The sequence below is a fragment of the Polypterus senegalus genome, chromosome 12, assembly GCF_016835505.1.
Source record: "Polypterus senegalus isolate Bchr_013 chromosome 12, ASM1683550v1, whole genome shotgun sequence".
Lineage (NCBI taxonomy): Eukaryota > Metazoa > Chordata > Cladistia > Polypteriformes > Polypteridae > Polypterus > Polypterus senegalus.
In genome coordinates this window covers 44537089-44559637 of record NC_053165.1, presented here as the reverse complement: position 1 = coordinate 44559637, position 22549 = coordinate 44537089, and the positions used below count along the sequence as shown (strand labels likewise).

The following is a 22549-nucleotide window of genomic DNA, read 5'->3' as shown; positions in this document are numbered from 1 at the left end:
TTTTTTTTTGTATGCAGAATTGATACTTCCATTCTTTTTTTTAATTTTTTTTTTTTTTTATTAATTTTATTACAATCAATACATAGCAATCAATTTTTACAAAAAAAAAAAAAAAAAGAATTATGCTAAGAACAGATCGATCCCCACCCTTGAGAGAGAGAGCAAGCCAAACGGTGTAAAATTTAAGGCTTTTAAAAAATACCTAAATCAACAAATTCTCTGTGCTTTATAAATCATTTCAAAATATTACTGATTAGATCCTGCCATGTTTTGAAAAAGTCTGCACAGATCCTCTAACTGAGTATTTGATTTTTCCAATTTTAAATAATATAACACATCAGTTTCCCACTGACTTAAAAGAGGAGAGTTTGGGTTCTTCCAGTTTATCAGAATAAGTCTGCGTGCCAACAGTGTAGTGAATGCAATCACAATTTGTTTGTCTTTCTCCACTTTAAGACCCTCTGGAAGAACCCCAAACACAGCTGTTAATGGGTTAGGAGGGATTGTGAGTCCAAGACTGTCTGAGAGGTAATTAAAAATTTTTGTCCAGAATAATGTTAATTTGGTGCAGGCCCAGAACATGTGACCTAGTGAGGCTGGGGCTTTTGCAGCGTTCACAGGTTGGATCATGCCCTGGAAACATTTTGGAGAGTTTTAGTCGAGACAGATGTGCTCGATATATAATTTTGAGTTGTATAATTGTATGCTTTGCATATGGAGCTTGAGTGAATTCTCTGCATTGCTACTTTCCACTCCTTTTCTGATATATTAATTGAGAGGTCATTTTCCCAGTGTCCTCTTGGATCTTTGAAAGGAAGGGATTGTAAAAGGATTTTATATATTGTAGAGATGGAGTCTAACTCCTTGAAATTGAGCAATAATTTTTCCAGCGTGGATGAGGGTGCAAGATGAGGAAAATCTGGAAGGTTCTGTTTAACAAAGTTCCTGATTTGAAGATAGTGAAAGAAATTTGTAGCTGGAATGTTAAATTTGGAATGTAATTGTTCATAGGATGCAAAGACGTTGTCTATATAAAGATCTCTAAGCAAGTTAATTCCAAATTTTTCCAGATATTAAAACTGCATATGTTTGTGAGGGTTGAAAGAGGTGGTTCTTTTGCAGGGTGCCACAGAAAGAAGCTTCTCCGTCTTAAAATGCTTTCTACATTGGTTCCAGATTCTAAGTGAGTGGAGCACAATTGGGTTATTAGTGTATTGCCGATAACGTGTGTTTATTGGAGCACAAAGCAAGGAATACAAAGAAGTACTGCAGGATTTTACTTCTATTGCGGTCCATGCCTGTGTATGTTCTTCTATTTGTGTCCAGGTTCTTATCGACTGTATATTTGCCCCAGTAATAAAACTGGAAGTTAGGTAGAGCCATGCCGCCTTCTGCCTTTTGTCTTTGTAGGTCGCTCTTTTGATGCGTGGATGTTTAGAATTCCAAATAAATGAGGTTATTGTTGAATCTAATTGCTTAAAGAACGATTTATTAATGTATATTGGTATGTTTTGAAATAAAAAAAGGAGCTTAGGAAGAATATTCATCTTAACAGTGTTAATTCTTCCAGCTAGTGTGAGATGAAGGGTTGACCATCTATGCAAGTCTTGTTTAATTTTTTCCATGCAGACACGAAATTTTGTTGATAAAGAGCTTTATGTTTACTTGTGATGTTTACCCCGAGGTATTTAAACTGTTCTGCAATGATAAAAGGAAGGGTGTCTAATCTAATATTATATGCTTGCGAATTCACGGAAAGAGTACACTTTTATTCAGATTAATTCTGAGACCAGAGAGCTTTTGAAATTCTGTGAGTGCTGCTAAGACTGCAGGCACAGAATTTTCTGGGTCCGATATATACAGTACCATGTCATCTGCATATAATGAGATTTTCTGTTCCAGTCCTTCTCTGCTAATCCCCTTTATCTGATCAGTATTTCGACAATGTATTGCCAGTGGTTCAATGGCAATTGCAAACAGCAGTGGTGACAAAGGGCATCCTTGTCTTGTGCCACGCTCTAGTTTAAAGTAGTCTGAGCAAATGTTATTGATGCAAACTGAAGCTTCTGGGTTAGTATACAGTAATTTAATCCATGCACAAATGTTGGGCCAAACCCAAACTTCTCCAAAATAGTAAAAGGTATTTCCATTCAATCATGTCGAATGCTTTTTCTGCATCCAATGATAATAATATTTCTGGGGTGTTTGATTTAGTTGGTGAGTATATTACATTAAACAGGCGTCGAAGATTTGAAGATAAGTGTCGGCCCCTAATAAATCCAGTTTGGTCTTGTGATATTACTGAGGGAGCACTTTCTCCATCCTTCTAGCTATGATTTTAGAGAGTATTTTAACGTCGTTATTCAGAAGTGAAATTGGTCTGTATGATGCACATTGTAATAAGTCCTTATTTTGTTTTGGAAAGACAGTGATTAGTGCTTGGCGAAAGGTTTGTGGAAGAGATTGGTTATCTCTGGCTTCTGTAAATGTTGCTAATAGGAGGGAGCTAGCTGAGCGGAGAATTTCTTGTAAAACTCTGCAGGGTAGCCGTCAGGGCCTGCTGCTTTTCCACCTTGGAGTGACTTTATAGCATCCAGTAATTCTGATAATGACAGAGGTTTATCGAGCTCCTCCACACTAATAGCGTCAATTTGTGGTATCTGTAATTTATCCAGAAATGCATTAGATTGTATATTGTCTTCTTTAAACTCAGTAGTATATAGGGATTTATAGTAGTCTCTAAAAGTGTACATTATATTTTTGTGTTCGATGATTTTATCTCCGTTAGTGTTAGTAATTACGAGATTGCGTTGCACATCTTGCTTGTGAATTTGTTGCGCTAAAAGCTTATTAGCTTTCTCCATGTTCATAATAATGATGTCTGGATTTGTAAATTAGTTGTTCGGTTTCTTTAGTTGTCAAGAGGTTTAATTCTGAATGTAGAGCCTGCCTCCTCTTATGTAGAGTCTCGCTTGGTAGTCTGGCATGTTCTTCATCTATTTTAGTAATTTCGCTTTTATCTCTGCTACTTTCTTCGCTTCGGATTTATTTCTGTGGGAAAGATATGAGATAATCTGTCCTCTTAAGAAGGCCTTAAGAGTTTCCCAGAGTATTCCTGCAGAGATCTCAGGGGATGTATTTGTCTCTAGAAAGAATTCAATTTGTTTGGATATAAATTCAGTACAATTCTCGCCAGCTAATAGAAGCGGATTGAGACGCCATCTGCGGGTGAGTGTATGGGGCTTAGTAATTTCAGCTCCAAGATCATCGGAGCATGGTCTGAAATAACAATAGCATCGTATTTACAAGATTTAATCTTAGGCAAGAAGTTATTATCTATAAAGAAGTAATCAATCCTTGAGTAGCAATGATGTACTGGTGAGTAGAAAGAATATGTTCTTGAATTTGGGTTTAAAACCTCCAGGGATCTGATAAGTTGTGATCAGTTATAAACTTTGTAATTATCTTTGCGGTGTTAGTTGCGTTCCCCTGTGGAGGAAGTCTTATCTAAAAGTGGATTTAGAACACAATTAAAGTCCCCAGCCATTATAAGTTTATGAGTGTTCAGATTGGGAATGGATGCAAATAAATTTTGTATAAATTCCTTATCATCAACATTAGGTGCATAAACATTTATCAAAATCATTTTACAGTTAGATAAGTCTCCCATGACCATCACATATCTCCCTTCAGGATCCAATACTACATCTGATGCTACAAATGGTACTGTTCTATGTATGAGAATTCCCACCCCTCTAGTTTTCTTTGTAAAACTAGAATGGAACATTTGGCCAGTCCAGTCTTTTGCAGCCGGAACTGATCCTTACTTAGTAAGTGGGTTTCCTGTAAAAATACTATTTTAGCATTTAGACCTGTTAGGTGAGAAAGTACTTTCTTTCTCTTTAATTCGTGATTCAGGCCTTTAACATTCCAGCTTACGAAGTTAACTGTCCCATCATGGAGACACTGATTCTGAGTTTTTGGTGTCATATTATAGTCTTAACTGGAAGTGAAATAGTTTAGGTCTTAATTTCCTATTCCCCCAAGAGTTGTTGCCATGCAGCTTATTATTACGTTGATAGTTATAATTATAAAGATTGAGATGATAGATTAGATATAGATCAAGCCTGCTCTCTTTCTCTTCCCCTTAACCCCCACCCTCCTTTTTGCCTCCCCAGGTGAGGCTAAAACCCACTTCATGCAGTCCCAGTCCTCTGACATACCCAGAGACAGAGCACGTCCAAAGCACATCAAGCCCCCATGCAGTGGCGCTTTAAGGTTAAAAGATAGAGATATCTGTTACCAATATAGTCTTTAAAAGAGGAAAAAGAAAAAAAAAAAAAAAAAAAAGAAAAGAATTTTGCACTTAATATATATACATATATATATATACATACATATATATATATATATACATATACATACACATACACATACACATATACATATAATCTTCATCAATTTTAGTGCATTAAGATGATATCCCCAGATAATAAACCCAGGTGATGGTGTTAAAGATGTGTCCAAAACAAGCATAACAAGTCTTAATGCAGTAATAGCAATAACAGCAAACCAAGGGTATGATATTGAACAGTCTCATTTAGGGTACACATGAAATAATTCTACATATTTTTGTTGGATGGAATGACTCTTTGAAAGATCAAGCAGTGGGACCATCCACCCACGGGCTTAATATATTAATAGTATGTAAATAAATGTCAAGAATGTGCAGTTGTTTAAAGACATGTGTTTTGTTATCAAATAGGTGTTAATATTTTTTAGAACCTTTTTATGTAACATTCATATTCAGACTTGACAAATTTTATTTAGGTTGATCAGGGCATATTAGACAATCCCATCAGCTCCTGGATCATCAGAGACTCTTCTTCTTTAGTAGGATGGCACTCCTATAATTGATAGTTGCCAAATGTAGGCAACTGAAGAGCTTTCAAAAATTGTCAGTTGGTTTGGACTATGGAAATATCTATTGCCTTGATTCAGATCTCATTGCTGCTCTGCAATGTGATTCTAGAAGTTGATTACATGATATAATCTTAGCATTGTTTTATTTCATTCCAAGTCTTATATTGGTCAAAGTTTTGCATGTTTGCTATTATTGATTATTTAATAAAACATAATGATATATTTAAGACAATCATATTTATATATATATATATATATATATATATATATATATATATATATATATATATATATATATATATATGGGTGGAGGGGTGATCGTGCCGTCTTGTATCCATGTTATCGTCCAGTTGACACATGGAACGAGCACCAGAAGGTGATCTGGAAGTGATTGCCAGCATTCTTTATGTTTGAGCACCACTGCGCCCCTGTTGCTTTTGAAATTAAATAGAGTTGGCCGGTTCAGAGCGTCAACTGGATGATAACATGCATACAAGACCACAAGACAGGCACATTAGTGAGTCTTCATTGTTTGTTAATTTATTTTTATTTTTAAAGTTGTTTTTTTTTATAATTATATTTTTCTCTAACAATTAAAAAAAAAACACTTTACTTTCCTCCTGGGAATTTCACCTAGTTTGTTATAAAGGTTTATTGGAGTAAACCAGTTCTCTGGAATGTCTAACTCTTAAGTTGACTTTTCTAACTTGGCCTAAAGTATGAACACTCCCAAAGAAGTTAAGAATTTCATCAAACTTTTAATGCTAGTGATACCCATCTAACTGCAAACAGACATGGGGACCCCAAACATCATAAAAGCGTAACTCTACAGTCTGTGTTTAATTTTTCAAAGGAGAACTGGACAGGAAATTAATGCTATAAAATGAGGTGCTTTTGATATCCATGTCAGTACAAAATTCTTACTAAAGGCTAATTTTGTCCGCTTGATTTATTTAGACTGAAAAACATTTTACTGCAATTCCTAAAAATATGGGCTAAATAAAGATGAGTTTAAATTACAAATAAAGTGATTAATGCCACCTGTGTTGAATTCTAAGTATATATTACATTGTCTCTTGAAATGCACTGTCTTGGCACTCAGCACCATGCAAATTGGTTTCTTTTAAAAGTTACAAGTTATGAGCTCGTAATGCTCTTTTTCTTCACAACTTGTGACACTGAGATAGCCCAGACACAGATTTTTAAATTATTTTTATTACATTACTGCATTTGTACAATGCATTCAAGATGGTGTAATCCTTACCCAACACAAAGAGTATGATCGACAACTACAGCATTAATACTCCCACTGTACTCACAGGCTGTGTTTTCTCAACCTGCAGTGTGCTACTGTTGACGAGTTATACAGTATAGTCTACTGTACATTGCATTTATTACGTACCTTAAACTGGCCTCAAACTAAATGACTTCTAGTTAGAGAACTGGAAAAATGTAACAACTGCAGGAGCTGAATGTATTTTTCTCTGAGGGTGTCAAACAGCTCAACTTGGAATTACAGAAAGTTGCATCACAAAGGTGTCACAAGTTCACCTACTGTAACTTTGACAGCTAATCAACTTGAATTTGCATACCGTAGTTAAGCCCAGCACCTGGGTACAGTATGTACAGTTCAGCTGTAATCTTGGTGCAGCTTTTTTTTTTTTTTAAACAAACAAACAAACATGGGCTGGCTCAATAAGTATCTGTTTGCACAGTCCAAAATGCTCACTTTCCTTCTTTCCTTGCATCTACTCTTGTTCTTCACTGTTTGTGAGCTTATATGTGCTGTCAGCTCACAAAAGAGCTCACCATTTCAACTGGTGGTGCGATATAACAAACTGACTGCAAAGAAGACTAGGCCTAGCACCAGTGCCGTGGGTTTGAAAATCATCACAGACTTGGTGTTTTTGTAACTGCGAAAACACAGCTTAGCTTCATTGTGCCATGTAACATAAGAAAGGGTGTATTTAAAGAAAGTAATTTTTCATAATTTGGAGTGGAGGTAACTAAAACAAATAAATAAAAAGCAGCAAGAAGAGCAAAAAGGTCCATTGTAATTTCCTACCATATCTTCTGTGGGGGTAAGAACAGGAGTGTTGGCTGTGTTTTATATAATTAAAGATGATATACCTCCTCATGTGACATTCTTGCTTGTCAGTTTCTTAATTGTCTGTATTGTTTAGAAAGGCCCTATCATGGTCACATTATAGATCTACTCTGTAATAAAAATGTATCTGTTCAATAATTTGATGTAGATAACAAAGTGACTGTCGGAGCTAAACAAGGCAGAAAGAACTCCAGGGTGGCCAGAGAACTAACAAGTAAACCAAAGAAGGAGGATTCTGAAATGAACTCCCAGATTTTAGATCAGATGCAAATCATCAGGTATGGCATGTTGTTGTAAATTGAATTGTAAGATGCTAAAGCAGAGCAAGCAGCATGGTGGACATGGGTTAAAAATCAAAATTGTATTCTTGTGGACCGAGTTATGATTTACTCTGGACAACATATCCACATTTTAGAATGTGACTATTTAAATGTTTTAAAATGTTGCAGGGTTCAGAATTATACTTGTTTGTTTATTAGAAGTTTACATGTTCAAGGATAAACATTTTAAAGAGTTATTAGTTGTTTGATAGCTATTTTGAGGTTAGTAAGTTAAATATGTTGAACCACCTTTTGCCCCAGTAACAGTTTTACCTCGCTTGTGGTCAGTTTGAACAAGAGGGATATTTAAATTATTTTTTTCAACAGATTTGCTCCAGCTTATTCACATTTGTAGACAATGCTTTTAAACTTATTTTCAAACTGTATCACATATTGCTGATGAGTGCACACATGCATATACAAATGCTTTTGTAGGTGACACCATGCTGTACGTTAATAGGTTTATGCAAAGATTAGTACATTTAAAACCAAAACAAAAACTTGGTCAAACATCGCCCATTCTGCTGGTTTCCAGGCTTGTTCATACCATTTACTTCACTGTGACACAAAAACATCCATCACCACCCAGATGAACTTGGGTGACTATATACAATAGCCAAAATGTTCCATCGCTTAGCACATTAAAATCAGTTACAATGAGATGGAAGTCACCTGGTGCAAGGAGATGGACGGACCAGGCTGTGGTTTCTTCAAAAAAGTAAGGCCTGTAAATTTTTCGACTTGGAAATCGTGCAAAAAACGTTAGTCTTGGGGGAGTCTCGTTCATGTTCGATAACTGCATGAGGGTTTTCTTCACCACAAATTCGTACATTATGACGATTTACCTTCCCACTAATGTGAAACGTGGCCTCATCACTGAAGATAATCGAGGAACAAAAATTGTCATTCATCTCCAAATTTTGCTGGATGAAAGTTGAAAACTCAACTCGACACGACTTATCCCCTCATCTAAGGGCCTGAACCAACTGCAGACAATACGGTTTCATAACCAACCAGCATCGGAGAATTCTCCATACACTTACTTTGGTATCTGTAACTCATGACTTGCTTGTCGAACTGATTTCGATGGGCTCCAAGTTCAAGGTCGCCCAGTGCTTTTACCTTTGCAGATACACCCAGTATCGCGAAATTGCCGTTACCATCGACGGATGTTGTTATCATTTGGAGGGTCAGTCCCATATTTTTGATGAAATGTCCGCTGCACAGTAACAACCGATTGAGTTCTGGCGAATTCGCAAACGCAAAAAGCTTTTTGTTGTGGCATAGCCATCCACTGTAAATGTAACTAATCAAAACAACACACTTTTAGCTTTTTGATAAGCACTAGCACCTTCTACCGGCAACAAAATAAAACTAGATTAATTCCTCAAGACGCCACTAGGTTGCTCTGCAGTCTCCGATGAATGGGCGCCAAGCTACAGCTCTTTAAAACTCCGATATTCTTTTTGGGACACCCAGTATTGTACCAGTTTCATTCTCTTCTTTCATCTTATGAGATTTCACAAGGTGAAGTACATTTTTTTCCCAGAAGGAATTCAGAAAGAATAGGATTTATTAATTTCATCACATTTCCGAATAGAAACAACCTATATTTATATTAATATATTAGCCACGTGTTATAATAAGTTTGTTAGAATATTAAGTTTAATGTCACTGTCTCTGTGCAGACATTTTAAATCATTTTTTCTTTTCTTTATACATGCATAGCTGAACCAGATTTAGTACAAAAGAGCTCAGCATTTAGAATTGCTGGGCCAAGCATAGGACTAGATAGACAAAGACAGCTGGAGGAATGTATAGTCAGCCTAAAAACAGATGTATACTATTATGTCCTCAGTTAAAAGTCAGCACAAAATCTTCTTACCTTGTTTGGAACCTAAGTAAGGGCCTGCACATGGAGAAACCAGTATAAAAGACTTGGACAGCAGCCAAACACTTTGAAGCCGATGGACGGATGGGCGATATCGTCATCCGTCCTGAAAACCCTCCCAAACACAGCGACGAAAAATGGCAGACTGTATACATCAAGATCGCACCTTGGTAATTGTCATGCCAACTGGGCTTCCTTTGTCTGTAATGCGGCGTAAATCATCATTTAAAAAAGCTGTTATTTTCTCTTAGGTGATCCCTTACCACCGTATCACTATGGGAGAGGTATCACCTTTTAATATCATATCTATATAGTTTTTGGTTACTTAAACGCCGCAATTACAAAAGAACTTATTCCAACTAGGGAGCCATTGCCCCCTACAGGAACACCACGTTACCTGTGGAAGACAGTTAATAGAATACATTTTAAAATATTTATACCTCTTGCCCTACATCTACTTTCAGCAACTTACTCCGTAACCTTACGTATCTGAACCTCTCTTGACTGGTGCTCCCTCTGTTGAGTGTGTTCCTGTAAAGCCTGCTTCTCAGACTCATTTCGAGGTGCCCTGTTTGCGTCTTTTCCACTTTTGCACTTCCGTCTTTGAATTTCAGAGTTTGAAGGTGACTCTCAGCGTGCCTCCTCTGCTTTTATTCCTTCTCGTGTCAAACCTTCTCACACTCGCATCTCCTCTTTTGATCACAGACACTCAAGGACCGGACACTCACAGACCTTAGCATTTTATTATATACAGTTGTGTAGATTGTAATATGCATCAAACAGCTAAGCGATGTATTTCATAAAGTTTTTTTTTGCAGTTTGCAAAGTGAATACAATCTGTTTACGGGTTACATTGTTACTCTTTTAGTCGCTTTTTTTTTCTCTGTTGAGTTTCAGAAGGGGATGATAGTACTTAGCTGGTATGATTGCATTGCATTCAAAAATTTGCAAAGTCTATCGTCATGTGTCCGTAGTACAATTGCTGCATGTAGTAATTCATAATGCCTGATGTTTATGTTTTTCAACTTTGTAATCTTTTCAGCTGTATGAGCCCTCAGGCAAAGTTGCGTTCAGTTTTTATTTTAAATTAGCTTTGTTATTTGTGTGGTGTGGTTATTAACAAAGTAAATTTTACATGTATTTATTTTTCAGTTTTAGTACAGTTGATCATGGTGATAACAGCTCTGGTGAGGAACCATGTTTGAAAGCTGAGGAGGAGGAAGAGGAGAGCGAAGATGAGTGGCAAGAAGTTGAAGGTGCTCATCTTAATACTGTCTCTTTTTTTATTCAAATATACAATATGTACATCTGTTTTTTATGAATGAAGTATTGCCTATTTATTGGAATACTCCACATAAAAATTGTATTTTTTATGTTACTGACCCCATGTAGTTTGTAGTGACGGCTGAGAAAAATTTTTACTTTCATATTTTCATGCAGAATGGAGAGACTTTTGACCAACGGATGATGAGGTGGGTCTTCAATTCAAAAAGTCACTCCTATGAGGCTTTAGTTTCCTGTTTGTGATGTGCGCTGATTATTCTGGGAGTATCTTTTTGACCATATTTTAGCAAAAAAGCATGTATTTTGCACATTTTGTATACTGTATGTGACTTCATTAACTGATATCCAGATTTTTTCCCCTATGGATGTTTTTCACATTATTTGCCATTGTACAGCATTGGCCTGTATTGGCATCTTTTATATCATAGACTGTTTTTCTCTACATTCTGCATGTAAACATGAAATTATTTTTTTTGTTTGCTATCACTACAAGTTTCTTGCACTAAATAAGATCCAAAATGAGAGAGCGCAAGTTAGAATGGTCACTGCGCAAGCAAATCATATGCTAAATATATGTGGTGTCCCCCCAGACAAAGTGCTTAGTTTAGCAATTCTTTAGTGAACTGTAACTTTTTACAAAATGTAACTTAAAATAAATTTCTGTGGATATGAATGATAGTAAACAACAATGATTAATATTACAGATACAAATCCAACACAACAGTAAGCATGTTGGGTGAGTATTCCTGTAAAGAATTTCTCAATATATGTGTTGCTTATTTATTTGCTTATGTATGTATTTATTTTTTAGAATTAACTGAGCCAGTGTCTTTTGAATCTGGTGTCTCAGCTCTTTCTGAACCAGTCCTGCCTTCAAAGCCAGTAGAAATTGAAATTGAGACTCCAGAGCAGGCAAGAAAAAGACAGAAGAGGTAAAGAGAAAAACATGGGATTGTGGAACCTTATTTTAATTAGTTAAGGATGTGGAATTAACACTTTTAGACAGTCAATAAAAACCACTGACAACATCGCTCTATACCATGCATCTCTTGCATAAATAAATAATTGGCATATGTTGGAAAATTTGGATTCAGTGTAAGTGAGCTCTGAGAAGAAGAAAGAAAATACGGTTCTCACCACACAGTTTTATTTCAAATGCTTAAAATTATTCAAATATCTCAAAGGTTTAAACAAGATATTGGTGACTTAGGTGTATCTGTGCAAGTTTAAATGTGTTTATCTGAGACCTTTTATTAGTGTTATCATATTAAATGATTAAATGTATGCACATATATTTGTGCTGCTATAAGAGAAGTAATTCTAAAATGACTTGCAGTTAATACTGTTTTGGTTGCACATCTAACCATTGGAATTGCAATTATGCATCATTCTAATGGCCATGTTTATACTTCACGCGACGTAACACGTGCTCCAGTGGATGCTACTTTTACGCAAGTGTTGTACTGTTTATACTTGCGCGCATACTATACATAAATCTGGTAGAGTCCACCAGTTGGCAGTGCAAGATGTCAGCGCGGTGAGAACAGGTTCGGCTTCGCTGTGTTACGAATTGCCTGAAACACCCATTAAATTCCGAGGACACCTTGCCGCAATATCTCTGAAAAGTACTTTTAATGATTAAATCCACAATCCAGGGATGCACTCATTCCAGCTAGCATTGGGCATAAGGCAGAAACAATCCTTGGACGGGGCATCCGCTCATCGCAAGGTGAATACAAGCACTCACATACACTAGCATCATTTTAGCATTACCAAATCACCAAATCTCCATATCTTTGGAAGGAAACTGGAGTACACTGTGGAAAACCACCAGGAAAACATGTAAACTCCAGGCAGGGAACACCAGCAACGTGACTCCCTGAGAGACACAGCCACCATGCTGCCCCCATATGTGTAATTATACGTTAATTATAAGTTAACGATTTATCTGTAAAATGTAACATACATAGTTTAAAGCATTTCATCATGAATGTGATATCAAGTATAAATCTAAAGAGTCCAAATGTGCAGAGAGTTGGAATGCCATACTGTAAATTTAATGTGTTCTGTGTGGTGATTTATTGCTGCTAGCCGCTGCTGTCAGGTCAGGAGGAAGCCCCTGAAGCACGTAGTGATTAACAACTGGGTCCGTTTTAAGATGACGTTTACGACGGTCAACTTTAATGATAAAGTAAACTACGAGGTTAAAGTGGACATTTCAAGATTAAAGCCGAAATTTCCACTTTAATCACAAAATAAACCTTTTCACCATGTCCTTAATTTTTTCCCTATGGCTCAAATATGCTGCCATACTTTCTGATGCTCTTGTGAAGGTGCATTAAAAAAAAAAAGAGAGCACAGAAGATGATACTGTATGTGAGACTTTTAAAATGTATCATGTCATTACATTGGGGAATATGTAACGCTTGAATATAAAAGCACCACGAATGCATTTGTATGTCGGCATTTGCTTCACCACGTTGAACCATTCATTAAACATCAAAGCGGCTTTCTGTCACATGTAGGTAGTAAACAGAGACTCTGACGTCACGTTCTGACTTTTATCACACTGCGCCCCCTGACTTTCTGCTGATAGTGCAACTTGTGCACACGTCACGTTAATTTCTGCGGAAGCACTCAGAGGATACATCAAATGAACGCTGGGAACGCATAGCAGCCATGATGCGTGTGCATTCTAAGCGTGATGCATAAATGACCCTTAAGTTAACAACTTAAGCAAGTAAACTGGGTGAATTTCTCTCACATCCATTGTTGTTTATAAGTTTTAGTGTTTCATGTACAGGTACATTCTAAAACATTATTGATTGTTATTTTGTATCACTTTGAAAAATGTTTTGTAATTATTATCTGTAATTATCACTGTGAGCTGCAAGATGGCTGGTGGTGTTCCCTTATTGCTCTAACATGGGTTAGAATCCCGATCTGGTAACAGTATTCATGGAGTGCCTTAATTTTCTAATGACATCCTGTATATATGCTGATTAACTTGATTGGTGGCTGTGAACTGGGCCCATAAGAATGAGTGTGGTCTCTGATTAACTAATGATGTAACTAGGCTTGGTTCTATAGAGTTGCTGGTTTGAGCCCCAGTTCTTTATAGTCTGTTAAGGGAATATACAGGATATGTAAAATAAATTAATTACTTTTATCAAATAATAACCTAAGGTGTGTTTTCTAAATAGGGAAAAAAGGAAGGCAGAATTTGAAACATACTTAAGGAGAATGATGAATCGTTTCAGCAAAGACTTGCAAGTGGACACTCATAAGGTATAAGGAAAAATTTTGATTACAATTACATTCCCTGCCTCTATAGTTTGCTCTATAAAATAACACAACATTAAAAGGTAAGTCTGATATTTTTTTTAAGTCAATGTTAGTTCTTGAAAATCATAGTGTATATTAATCTGCCACAATAAAATTATGCTCTGGAGTGAAGCACTATTTTATATATTTTAAAAATACCTTGTCTGTTCTTTCAGCCTAGCCTACAGGAGAGATAATACAGTATATTAATTAACATCTGCGCAGAAGCATTCAATAATGTCAATAACAGGCATTGACTTTATGAGGTGAAGTTATGCAGAGGAAGATGAAGGGGGTAGTTGGCGCAGTAAAATGTATAGCCAATGCTCTTATAAAATGGTTGAATCCCACAAAAATATTTTGCTTTTTGTTCCTTTACCTTCTTAAAACATCATGATATGCCATTTTGTAATACAGTAATCCCTCGCTATATCGCGCTTCGACTTTCGCGGCTTCACTCTATCGCGGATTTTAAATGTAAGCATATCTAAATATATATCATGGATTTTTCACTGGTTCGGATTTCTGGACAATGGGTCTTTTAATTTATGGTACATGCTTCCTCAGTTTGATTGCCCAGTTGATTTCATACAAGGGACGCTATTGGCGGATGGCTTAGAAGCTACCCAATCAGAGCATGTATTACATATTAACTAAAACTCAATGATATAAGATATGCTTCCCGCACGGTGCTTGATTGTTTGCTTTTCTATGACTCTCTCTGCCTGACGGAGGGGGTGTGAGCAGAGGGGCAGTTTGCACAGAAGCTGTTTGCCTAGAGGATACGGACGCTCCTCTAAAAAATGCAGCTTTAATGCGGTGCTTCTGCATACTTAAAAGCACAAAAGCACGTATTGATTTTTTGATTATTTGCTTTTCTTAGCGAGCTCTCTCTCTCTCTCTCTGAAATTCTCTGCTCCTGATGCGCGCACTCCTTTGAAGAGAAAGATATATTTGCATTCTTTTAATTGTGAGAAAGAACTGTCATCTCTGTCTTGTCATGGAGAACAGTTCAAAATTTTGACTAAAGGGTGTTATTTCATGTCTAGAGGGCTCTAATAATGTTAACAGTGTAGGAGAGTTTATAAGGGCTTAAAATATATAAAAATAACCTTACAAACATATGGTTTCTACTTCACGGATTTTCATGTATCGCGGGGGGTTCTGGAACGAAACCCCCGTGATTGAGGAGGGATTACTGTATATGTGTAATGTCAAGAATTAGATCAATACTCTCTAACATTTTTGGCTTTGAAAATCGATGTATTCGGTATCTTTTAAGGCTTTTACATTCACCTATGGACTTGTGTATTCTTAAGCCCCATTCTAAGCTGCATAACCAGACAAGGTATTTAAAAAAATTTAAAAAAAAACTTAAGTTTAGAATGCAGATTTATGTGGCAAATTAATATATACCATGATTGTGAAGAAATGACTTGTACTTAAAAAATACCAAACTTATCCTTCAAGAACTAGTGATACTTCTTTGAATGTTTGCTGTGCTGTACTGAACAGACTTGTTACTTGATTAGCTTTGTGTAGAACATTAAATCACAAGACATAGGGGGAGATCTCCTGTCCACCACAGGAACCAACGTCTAAAGCATTTCTCCCCTAAAGGGCAGAACAAGTCAGGAAGTGTGCTTATTCTTTAGTGGAGGACAGTGGCAACCAAACTTGTTCCTTGGGGACCCACTGTGATTGCTATTCCTACCAGATTCACAACCTGCGGTAATATTTGATCCCAATTAATTAGATGGTCTTTTTTCTCTTCTCTTATTGTGTTTTCAGAAAAGCACAGTAGTATGATTTTTACATTTATAAGACATTTAGAAATATTTCTATGTTTGCCATAGCCTTAAATGATTTCCTCTCTCTTGCTGTTTTCCTATTATTTTGCCTTTTTCCTGTGTAGTTTCCTTCCACCATTGCATCCTAATAATGACAATTAAAAACAAGCAGAGCAGACAGCTGAGTAAACAACACTGAATGATGGAAGGCTGCAATAACTTCAGCATCAGACCCACTAATTAGTAAAAAATGGATTAAATAACAAGAGCTCTAGGAAAATTAGGATAAAAATATTGTTAAAAAGTATAAAAATAGAACTGCTTAGTACATTTTAATAAAAATTTACCAAACTTAGTTTTATAACTTTTTCAATTATCCCAAAACACAGAGATTGGGAAATAACAGCTTACTTAATTTGGCAGGAAGTCTAAATGAAAACTTGCTCATTTGCAAGTAACCATTGATAAAGACGGATGGGAATATTTTGTAATAGTTTATTATTATTATTATTAAAGCTAACTCTTTTTGATCCATTGTTCTTACAGAATACTATATATCATATAAGTTGGATGTATTTTTCATGATAATGTCAAATTTGAAGATGTTTTATTTTATTCACATGTGTGCTCTTTTCCCTAACAGGTCCATGTGTTGTGCCTTTTAGCCAATGGTTTCTTTAGGAATCGAGTCTGTAATGAACCCGACCTTCATGCCATTGCTTTGTCTATAATACCTGCAAGATTCACTCAATATGTGCCAGAAAAGATGGATTTATTCATCTTGTTGAATTTGGCTAAGTGGTAAGTGCTGGTAATACAGACATTGTTCCAGTTTTGCGTGTATTTGACAGATTGTTGATGTAGGACTTGAACAGTATTGCTGAAAATTGTTTCTTTTAGTTCATTAATTTACTTAATTTAGTATTTCCTCTTGCAAGGAATGGTCAATTTTACGATTAACTTGGAGTGACCATCCCAAATGGTGTTTATTTGTCAGTACAAAATCAATGTACTGTAGATTGGAATATATAGAAAAAATTGGTTATGTTTCATATGTAAATTTAGCTATGCGTCATTCTTATTTTCTAGTTCCCAGTTTTCTGAATTAGGTATTTAAAGAGCAAAATGCAATAATAAAACACAATCTAGTCATAAAAAAATAACAAAGTAAGAACATTAATTCACTAACATCTGAGACTTTTGTATTATACTGGCCTCTATTTAAAATCACTTCTTAAAAAACATTAAATAATTACAAAGTCTTTTTCCAGGTCTTCTAATAGACATTGTTTAGAAATTCACAGGCACAGCAGATGCAGAAAACTCAAGACTGACTAGGCTAGTCTAGATGGATTAGACTAGAACAAACCGAGAAGTAAAAATTAAGAGCTAGCATGCAATGGTAAACTGGAGCTTCTTCTCATTGTGTGCTGTTCTGAGAAGCTGTTGCTTTTCTGCAAAATCTGCCTTAAACTGATGAAAAATGCTTCTTTTCTAGTTGTTGATATTGCTATCCTGAGTGGAGATTTTGTAATTTGTGTCATCACCATTGTTCACTCCTATTGTATAAGCCACTGTCAACTGTTTCTCTCAGGTTTACCTCTGCTTTTGCCCTTAACCCACATTTATCACTCGACGAGAATGAAAACCTTCAAGTACGCCTGGAGAAGAGGTTTGCACAGTTTGCTGCAAGAGATACTGAGGAGATGACTCATGTATGTGTTGTTCCTAAAACTTTCCAGCAATCTTGCGCTTTTGTTTCCCATCCCACAGTGAGAACAGTCATTCTGCCTCTATATTTATTATTTTTTCTTTTTCAGATTTTCTTAATTATTCTCCGTGCATTACGTTTATTCTGCCGCCTAGTGATTTCCCTACAGCCAATTTCAATTAAGAGTCTGCCTGGCAAGGTAACGAAGTCAGCATGTGGAGGATAATGTTAGCTTTGCTGTGTGCACACTTTGTTTTGTGATTTTGGTTGGTGAGTGGTGATTTAATGTAGCATACAAAATGCATTGTGAGTCTAATCAAATGGAAGGGGTATGGGTGATTTAATATTTATTAATTGTTGAATTCTACAGTACAATTTAAATTAGGGAGAATTATAATCTAAAAAAACATATCAATGTCTTACAGAAAAACCCCAGCTCTGCCAATAAAGAAAAGCCCGAAAAGAAAGAATTAGAAGAAAGTAAGGTAAACATTAAGAAGGAAGGTGAGGATATGGTCCCATTGAAGATCCAAGGTGTTAAGAAGAGGTCAGCCACTGGAACAAGGTCTCAAAAAATGGCAAAAAAACAACGGCCATCTGACAATGTCGATTGCAAAGATAATGAGAAGCCTCAGAATTCAAAAGAAGCTTTGCAAAAAACGAAAAACAACAGACTAAGGAAAGTGGCATCCAAGGTTTCATACAAAGAAGACAGTGATGAACAAGATGGAAGTGATTCTGATTTTCAGTTGTCTCATGGCTCTGATAGTAGTTACTCTGAAGGTGAGAAGGAGAAAGAGGAGAAAACAGTCAGGGGTTCAAGGAGAACTTCTACACCTGCAAAAAGAAAATCGTGTGGGAAAAGTAATAAAGAAAAGAAAGAAAGTTCTAAACAAAGTAAGGTTTTAAGTGAAGATGACGAAGAGCTAGATAAAAAAGGTATGCAGGGGACAGATCAGTGGGTTGAAGTATACCTTGAGCGTTTTGGCAAATGGAGTTGCATTGACTGTGTGGCACCTTCAGTAAACCAGCCTCAGAACTGTTTTACGCATGCCACCAAACCTGTAAAATACATTGTTGGCTTTGATAATAATAATTTTGTCAAAGATGTCACAAGGAGATATGATCCAGCATGGATGACGTCCACCAGGAAACTAAGAGTCAGCCCAGAATGGTGGGAGGAAACCTTGCAATATTATCAAAGTCCCATCACTGAAAGGGAGAAGAAGGAGGACCAGCAGGTAAGTAGTCTTGAAAAGTAATGTTGGAAAAACACAGTAGGTGTAATACATTTCATACATGTAGTATTCTAGTCAGTCAGATATTATCCAGAGCTTGGTTTCACATTACTTTTGATTGGAAGTGTCTGTATTTAGTCCAAATGGTGGTATATTTGTTTAGACTCTCTCTGGCATAATGCAAAGAAATTCATTGCAAACAGAAAATTATTATCTTTTAATGCAGGCACCATTTCACGTTATGGATCTTTCATATAAATACTGGGCACATAATTTTGTTTACTACACATCTGTCATTCCCTGCACTAACAGCTGACACCCATAAATTTTCATGTTTTCCATATAAGTGCATACATTTTTTTTTCTTTTTGTATCATGATACTTGTAAGTTGTGTGTCAAAGGCGCTATATAGGCGTCGGCCCGACACAGACTGACAGCAGAGGCACGTGTAAAAGTAAACAAAAAGGTTTTATTTTTGTCGTCAACCGTGGAGCACATCTTCCCTGTGTCGCACAGGCCCTAAACAGTCCCCAAAAAACACCCAAAACCACTCCTTCTCCTTCTTCTTTTTCTCCTTGTCCTCCTACTTCTGACTTTGTCTCCTCGAGTACTGGCTGCAGGCTCTTCTTATAGCCCACCTGGACGTGGCCACGGAGCCCAACAGGGCTGAGCCCTGAAGTCCCACGCCTGTGGCTCCAGTCTAACCCAGGAGGGCTGCCACCACACGTTCCAGGGGATATAGTGTGGATCCCATGGCTGCTCCCCCGGACCTAGTGTCAAAGGGGCGTCCCGGTCGTCTGCCACACTTGGTTTAAAACTATAGCCAAGACATTACTATTGTGGCTAATGACTATCACTGCTTGAAATGACTGATTTTTATTTTATTATTCACATATGACTTGAGTCCCATTTTCAGTAGTGACCTTATGGTCATGACTCTTAGTTTATCCTTAATTAGTCATTTTAAATGCTAATGTGTTATATGAAAAACCTTTGTACTTGCATTAACAATGTTGAAACCTGTTATTCTGTTCACTTGGGTTGCGGTGTACTGGCATTCGTAAAGTTCAGTTCTGGTTTCAAAAATGGCCGAAATGAAATGACTTGCTCAAGAAACTTGTCAGTCTTTTACCATGTGATACCATATGACAGCTTACTAAGAGACTGGAGATTTCATAACAAGTTGTCTATTACTGTCTTGAGAGAATATGGCAAACTGCTGCCTCACAGTTAGGAGACCCGGGTTTGCTTCCCGGGACCTCCCTGCGTGGAGTTTGCATTTTCTCCCCGTGTCAGCGTGGGTTTCCTCTGGGTGCTCCGGTTTCCTCCCACAGTCCAAAGACATGCAGGTTAGGTGGATTGGCGATTAAATTGGCCCTAGTGTGTTTGTGTGTGTCCTGCAGTGGGTTGGCACCCTGCCCGGGATTGGTTCCTGCCTTGTGCCCTGGGATTGGCTCCAGCAGACCCCCGTGACCCTGTGTTTGGATTCAGCAGGTTGGAAAATGGATGGATGAATGGACATCAGAGTATATAGTTCGAGAATCAAAAACCTTACAGGTCTTCAGTTGGCTTCTTCCTTAAATACATAGCAAATGTCAATGTCATCTTCAACAGAGAAAAGTGAATTCTGGGATGCTGACCAAAATACGCTTTTCAGTCATTTTCCATATAATGTGTGTGACCTTTTGCCCATTTTAATATTACTTTTTATTTGCCTGTTTCAGACACGGCTTTTTCTTTGAAACTGCCTCAAAGGTCAGCACCCTGGAGTCATCTTTTACTTTTGCAAATGACCAGGTATTTGATGCGTACTAAAAGAAGAAGCCAACTGAGGACCTGTATGACAGTTGTTTCTCAAACTACAGGCTCTGATGTCCTTCACCTGTTATACAGTTGTGTATCTGTGTCTTCTCCTTCTTTTTCCTTCTGGTTAGATCCAGTTGCCGTCATCTCTCAAGATCGTAATAGACAGCTTTGCATGAATTTTTCTGTTTATTGTTGCCTAGAGTAACCTTCATTCTTTAAAAAAAAAAAAACCTGACATGTTTCGGTTTAATTTTGGCCATTTTTAGATTTCAGCTGTGTGCATCCAATCATAAATGTGTCAATTAGAATTTAAAATGACTATTTAAAAATAAGCTAAGGGAGATCCTCATTAGGACTCTACAGGAATGACTACCTAAAGTGGGGCTTTGTAGTTCTATGTAGGGAATCCATTCCCGGACGGGTTTATCCATTCCCGGGAATTTGGGAATCCCGCGTGTCATTCCCGGGAATCCCGGGGATGACACCGTGCACGGACATCTCACATGTGAGCGGTTTTAGAACGAATGACACTTATTTTTAATATGTTATGTGTTGACACCAATACAAGACTAACCTTACCTACAAGTAGTTCATGCTGTCATGTAAGTACGCGTATCTAGTTAGTTGCGGTAATAAGAGCATAGAAAGCACAACTTGTCGATCGTGCGATCGTCAAGGCGAGAGCGCACCTTCGTGCAGAGTATGCCAGCCGCTGAGAAAGCACGCTGTGCCTTCACTGAAGTAGGCGGCACAGTCATCAGATACTAATACACTTGTTCTAAACAACGCCAGCGCTTGCCGTTGCTCTGAAACACCGCCATTTCAGCTTTTACTGATGCATCCAGTTTCTTGTCATCATTCTGTGATGACAAGTTTCTTGGCACAGATAAGGCAGATGCAACAGACTGAGGCATTGCAATTTCAAGTTGCTGTTCAAAGACGTCAATGAAGTCTTCCCCGTCTCGGCATTCGTGAGCTGCAGATGGCAGACTCCTCCCAGTCCACCATGCTCAGTCTTAGTGGGAGCCGGGAGACTAATGACTGCTGCTGGTCTGTTGTTGACTGAATTAATCGGCAACATGCTACACCGTGGACCAAAAAACTGTGCCACTTAATTATTGTCAACTATAACTATTATTTCTTGATCGATTTTTACATGCTATATATGTGAACTTGGCCATTCCCGGTTTCCCGGGAATTGCACCAGTAATCGGGAGCCCAGGAATGGATTCCCTAGTTCTTTGTAGTTCTATGTAAGTAATAAATTAAAAGCCATTTCAAGCAGTAGTAGTCAATAGTAATACTAGTAATGTCTTATATTTTTAAAATCAATGTGATATCTTGATTTATACTTTTTTATAACTTCTATCAAAAACTTGAGTGTGTCCAGACTTTTGACTAGTACTGTACATTTTCTGCACATTTCCAAAATGAGTAGACTCTTTCATGCTAAAACAATGTAGGTGAAGGACGTCTGAAAATTACTTTAATATTTATGTGATAAGGATTGGCTTCCAAAAACTGTATAGTTGGGATGAGGAACAACTTGGAGCTGGTTGTATGTGGAAACCAGTCAAGCTGATGTGCAATCATTGAGTCCTTACTGTGAATTGTTAAAGTGTAAGTTAAGTATAGGCGCTCTACGTCAGATTTCTCAGATGTGTAATTTTGCATTTTAGGGACCATTTATAAGGTGTCTGTTGGTGAAGTCTACCAAATAAAAACAATTCACTGATTCTATAAGAATTAAAGAAGTTTGACCAACGATAAGACACCATTCCATCCATCCAGCTCATGGGTTAGGCAGCATCTCAACGCAGAGACCATAACACTAACAGAGATGAAGGATAAACATTCTGAGGCTTGGCATTTAAATTTTGTAATGAATTTAGTAAAATTGAGTGTCTTTTTCTAAAATATTCTGTGATTTGTGAACATACCCTCTACTTCACTAAAAATGACAGAACGCTGTTGCATTGAAGAGGGTCTTTCTCTGTTCAGCTGCCATGTTGTACTATGTGTGAATGCCAGTGCTTATATTGGCAGGTAAACCATTGGAAGGCTGTCCTGGTGCTTGTGAGTGATTTTTTTAAAGCCAACCCTTTAAGGTTCCACTTTAGGTTCAACTTTTATTGTATGTAATTTTAGATCTAC

The 22549-nt window shown here is 37.1% G+C and overlaps 1 protein-coding gene across 3 annotated transcripts in view; it reads left to right on the top strand.

The window, feature by feature from the left end:
- xpc (xeroderma pigmentosum, complementation group C) overlaps positions 1–22549 on the top strand; it is a 38090-nt gene that overhangs the window by 5002 nt on the left and 10539 nt on the right. The window contains exons 1-9 of one of the 3 annotated variants that reach the window (XM_039771016.1): positions 10396–10497; positions 10682–10713; positions 11230–11261; positions 11337–11457; positions 13729–13813; positions 16283–16440; positions 17234–17354; positions 17460–17549; positions 17776–18591. In XM_039771016.1, the coding sequence (XP_039626950.1) occupies positions 10477–10497; positions 10682–10713; positions 11230–11261; positions 11337–11457; positions 13729–13813; positions 16283–16440; positions 17234–17354; positions 17460–17549; positions 17776–18591 (1476 nt within the window). In that variant the 5' untranslated portion in view covers positions 10396–10476. Of the gene's footprint in view, positions 1–7178; positions 7309–10393; positions 10498–10681; positions 10714–11229; positions 11262–11336; positions 11458–13728; positions 13814–16282; positions 16441–17233; positions 17355–17459; positions 17550–17775; positions 18592–22549 lie in introns of those variants that run through there. The other 2 variants (XM_039771015.1, XM_039771017.1) reach the window with 2 other exon arrangements.